Source organism: Sinocyclocheilus rhinocerous, unplaced genomic scaffold (assembly GCF_001515625.1).
Source record: "Sinocyclocheilus rhinocerous isolate Xijiao unplaced genomic scaffold, SAMN03320098_v1.1 scaffold334, whole genome shotgun sequence".
Classification (NCBI taxonomy): domain Eukaryota; kingdom Metazoa; phylum Chordata; class Actinopteri; order Cypriniformes; family Cyprinidae; genus Sinocyclocheilus; species Sinocyclocheilus rhinocerous.
The window spans coordinates 1,218,974-1,223,020 of NW_015658500.1; the positions used below are offsets into that span (position 1 = coordinate 1,218,974).

The 4,047-nt window shown below is 38.7% G+C and overlaps 1 protein-coding gene across 1 annotated transcript in view; it reads right to left on the reverse strand.

Moving 5' to 3' along the window:
• Positions 1-636: 636 nt before the first annotated feature.
• LOC107722232 (ankyrin repeat and fibronectin type-III domain-containing protein 1-like) overlaps positions 637-4,047 on the reverse strand; it is an 85,678-nt gene continuing 82,267 nt past the window's right edge. Inside the window, exons 18-19 of the mRNA XM_016530512.1 lie at positions 1,666-1,807; positions 637-922 (exon numbers count right to left, since the gene is read on the reverse strand). Of these exons, the coding sequence (XP_016385998.1) occupies positions 701-922; positions 1,666-1,807 (364 nt within the window). The 3' untranslated portion in view covers positions 637-700. The remainder of the gene's footprint in view (positions 923-1,665; positions 1,808-4,047) is intronic.

A 4,047-nucleotide genomic window follows, 5' to 3' on the forward strand; every position in this document is an offset into this window, starting at 1 on the left:
AGCATCCAGATCCAGCACTGAGGACAGCCGGCAGTACAGACTGATAAATTTCTCCTTATATGAGCAGAAGTGAACTGCACATGGGAGACAAAAATATATAATACCACAGTTAGTAATGGACACTTTCATATAAGGGTAGTCAGATATTATTGCATTTCTCAAATTGACTTCACTGGGTGGTGTGCTACGTGAAATTGAGACCCTACGAAGGTTATCATTAATGTCCCAAAAAACACTGCCAAATCTTTTTAAAAGACGTTTTTGTAATGGAAATCTGTGGGTGGTTTACAAGTGTATGGTGTTTGGGTTGAAACTACCTCACAGTATAATGTTTAAAAAGTTGTTTGAAACTCTCCCCACAACAGCAGCTGAATAAGCTACTAAGTGTTCTAACTGGCACCACTGCTAAGCATACAAGCACACGGTTTGCCTTCGTGTCTGAAAACAAACCCTGCTATTTGAATGAAAATGATCTGCCATTCTTTAAAACAAATTTTATTGAATTATAATATTGATTACTTGTTTAACCTTTCCTTATTTTACACAGTCTGGGCTCAGCGAGGGGGGTGGGTTGCTGTCTGGCTAGCCTTGGTGCGCACTGCCACCCCGCTGGTGTCTGCATGTGTGTGTGTCTGCTTGATTTACTAGAGGTCCTAAGGGAGTGTGACTGGGGGCAGAGGGGGGAGGAATCTGTGGATTTTTATAAGGCCAACTGAGCTAATATTGTAGGGGTTGAAACAGAAGCCAGTGTACCGAGCTCAAACATTTGAAGAGGGAGGTTGAGGAACCCCGAGTGTGGTGTGTAGGGGTTGGTCTGTCCCGGGGCAGAGCAAACGTCGTCTGAGGCGGGCAGCAGCAGAAGAAAGGACACATTGTGACCCAGCTCCAGCACCTCGTGTGTGTAAAGACGGAAGTGCTTGGCCTGTGTGGGACACACAGACACACACACAGACTTTAACTCACGAGGGTCGAAGGGTAACAATGTTATGCCATAACTAAGTAGCGAGCAAAAATTCCAAAACTCAGTAGTAGAGACAAAAAGTTACTCTTACAAATATTTACCATGGTAACCACAATTTATCTGTAGTATCTATAGTATAGTATAGCACAATTTATCTATCTATCTATCTATCTATCTATCTATCATCTTTCTGTTTGTCCATCCACCCGTCTATCTATCCATCTGTCTATCCATCCATCTATGCCCATCCATACATCCATCAACCTATCTATCCTTTCTATCTATTCATCCATCCATCTGTCTATCCATCTATCTATTCATCCATCTTTTTCTGTCCATCCATATATCCCCTCTATCCATCTATCTATCCATCCTTCTTTGTCTACCCATCCATCCATAACATCTGTCCCCTCTAACTACCCATTTATCAATCTCTTCTATCCATCCATCCATCTTTCTATCCATCCATGCTGCTATAGATTGTAAAATATTCAATCAATCAATCAATCAATATATCTATCTATCTATCTATCTATCCATCCATCTATCTATCTATCTATCTATCTATCCATCCATCCATTCATCCATCCATCCATCCATCCATCCATACAGATCTAAGTAATAAAATATAACTTTATTTTTTTTTTGATGATTGAGGTGCTTTACACCAAGATACCACAAACCTGTCCTGTAGACTGCAGTACCTGGTGGAGAGGTAGATTGATCTGGTGCAGCAGACTCTTAATGGCCGTCTGGAGCTCAGAGAAGAGGAGGCAGTCTGTAGCCTGATCTGCTCTTTCCACCTCCACAGGGCCAGACAGTGACTGCAGCCATTCCCACTCATTCCTGGGTGGGAAGAGACAGCATTTAGTCAACATACACACAGCTCTATATTACTGTTTCCAGTAGTGTCCTTGACAGAGTGGTTTCCAAAGGCTAGTGGGATGGCATGTCTGATTTTTAGGGTAAGGTTTAGTGAGATGCTTGTGGCCAACCACAAAAAACTCTTCCTTTTAATCTGAACATTTTACACCAAAAAAAGTTCTTAAATGTCCAATAATGCTAAAACAGGTGCCTAGAAAAGCAACAACGCTTGGGTATTTGTTGCAGAGAGAATTAAAAAATTGATTGCAAAGAGAATTTAAAAATAATTCTTACACTAATATCTGTGACAAAATATCCATAAATCCAAAGTATAGAGAAAACTAGAATTTTACAGTTAGGTAAAATGATTTAAAATTCATTTAACTTTCTATAAATTTCATAAAAACTGAGAGGATGAAAAGCATCAGTTCACAGTATGCGGGTAAGATGATGACGGGGCAAAATTAAGTAATTTGGTCTAAGTCTCAAGGACACCCTCAAGGCTAGTGTCTAGGGGGTAGGTTGGTGGAAAAAAAGGAGAATTTCTTTGCTCCAGAGGTTTTCCTCGAGCCGTGAGTGGGCATCGTCCTGTGTGAACCTCCCACTGACTTCCACAGTCCGGCCCCATAGTAAATTTAGTTTTACTACCACACAGAGCTGCAGGATAATACTCTCCCTGTCTCTAGCTACCTACCAAGGTCAACACCATGACCCGAGATGAAAATAAATAAATAGCTCCTTTACCGAACAAAAACAAATAGCAGTTTTGTTTTGACTGTAAAAAATGGTGGTGTCAAGAAACTATGTAAGCCTGTGGTGAGGGGGAGCCCGACGTGGAGTTCAGGCATATTTCAATCTTCTCAGGTACACTCACTCTGGAGAGCTCGTATTCGCTTCACCAGAAAGAAATATTAACTTGTTTCGGTGCTATAAAAGGTTCAAAACTGAACGTCCATATCAATAACATTTATTAAATTGCATAAGAGGTTTTTATGATGAGTCAAGATGTACATATACATTTGCTGGTATTTTGGTAAAAGCAATAAATGAATAAAAAAGGAGAAAATATTTATATGATTTAATTACAGCCTTTGAATACATGCTTTAATTGTCTGTCTTTGTCTGCAATCTTTATCCAATGCTTTTAAACCTAGGGTCTTTTTTCCTCCATATTTTTGAGATGAAAAAAAGAGAAAAGACTTAAAGAGAAAAAATGCTTCTGAGAACTGCTTTGTGAACTGCAAAATGCAGGCTGATTTGAGGAAAACATTTTCCCACAAGTTTGTGGGCCAAGCTATTGAAGCTTATTTCCACCATGGGATTTAAAAAATAAAAAAGGTAATTGGTCTTTTTATCTCACAGACTTTTTTTCTTGCAAATCTGAAATATAAAGAATTGTGAGATATAAACTCAGAATTCAGAATTCTTCTCTTGGAATTCCTTTTATATTTCAGTTTATATTTAGCAATTCTGACTTTTTTCTCAAAATTCTGAGTTTACATCTCACCACCCTGTTTTTTTTTGTTTGTTTCTGTCACAAAATCTCGATATTCTTTTTCTCAGAATTGCACAAAAAAAATTCCAACATGACATGAACTAAAAAGTGGCAATTACCTTTTTTATATCTTCCATAAGTAGCTCATGACAATAACAACAAAACTGGCAATGTGCATGTGCTCTACACCAGAGGTCCCCAACCACCGGGTCGCGACTCACTAACGGGCCGTGGAAGAATTTCTACCGGGTCGCAAGAACGTTCTGGGAAAAATGTGTATAGATATGACACAGTTATTTATTGCGTGTTAATAATTGTTCTTATTATTCAGTATTTTCGCTGCATGCGATTGATATGGAGTAGCAATTTGATGATTTCATGTTAAATAAGTAAATGAAAGATCTTTTCTGCTCTGATCTGTCACATATTAGAGCCTTATATTAGGGGTTAAACGGATCGATTAAACATATTTACACGTTCAAGCAATTTTAAACCACAAGAATAAGAAACGAAAGAGAGCTCAATTCGATACTAACGCGCTGTTCTCGCACACAATCAAAGCGCGCACAAGCATATAGAGACGTGTTTCAGACAGCGCAGAAATACCGAGTTGCGTAGGCTATATGTACACATAAAATTAGCTTATGTCAAAAACGCTTCACGGCATTGTCATTGAGCTTTAAATTTTTTTTTTTCTTGCTTATCCGAAAAAATAATCAGATCGGTG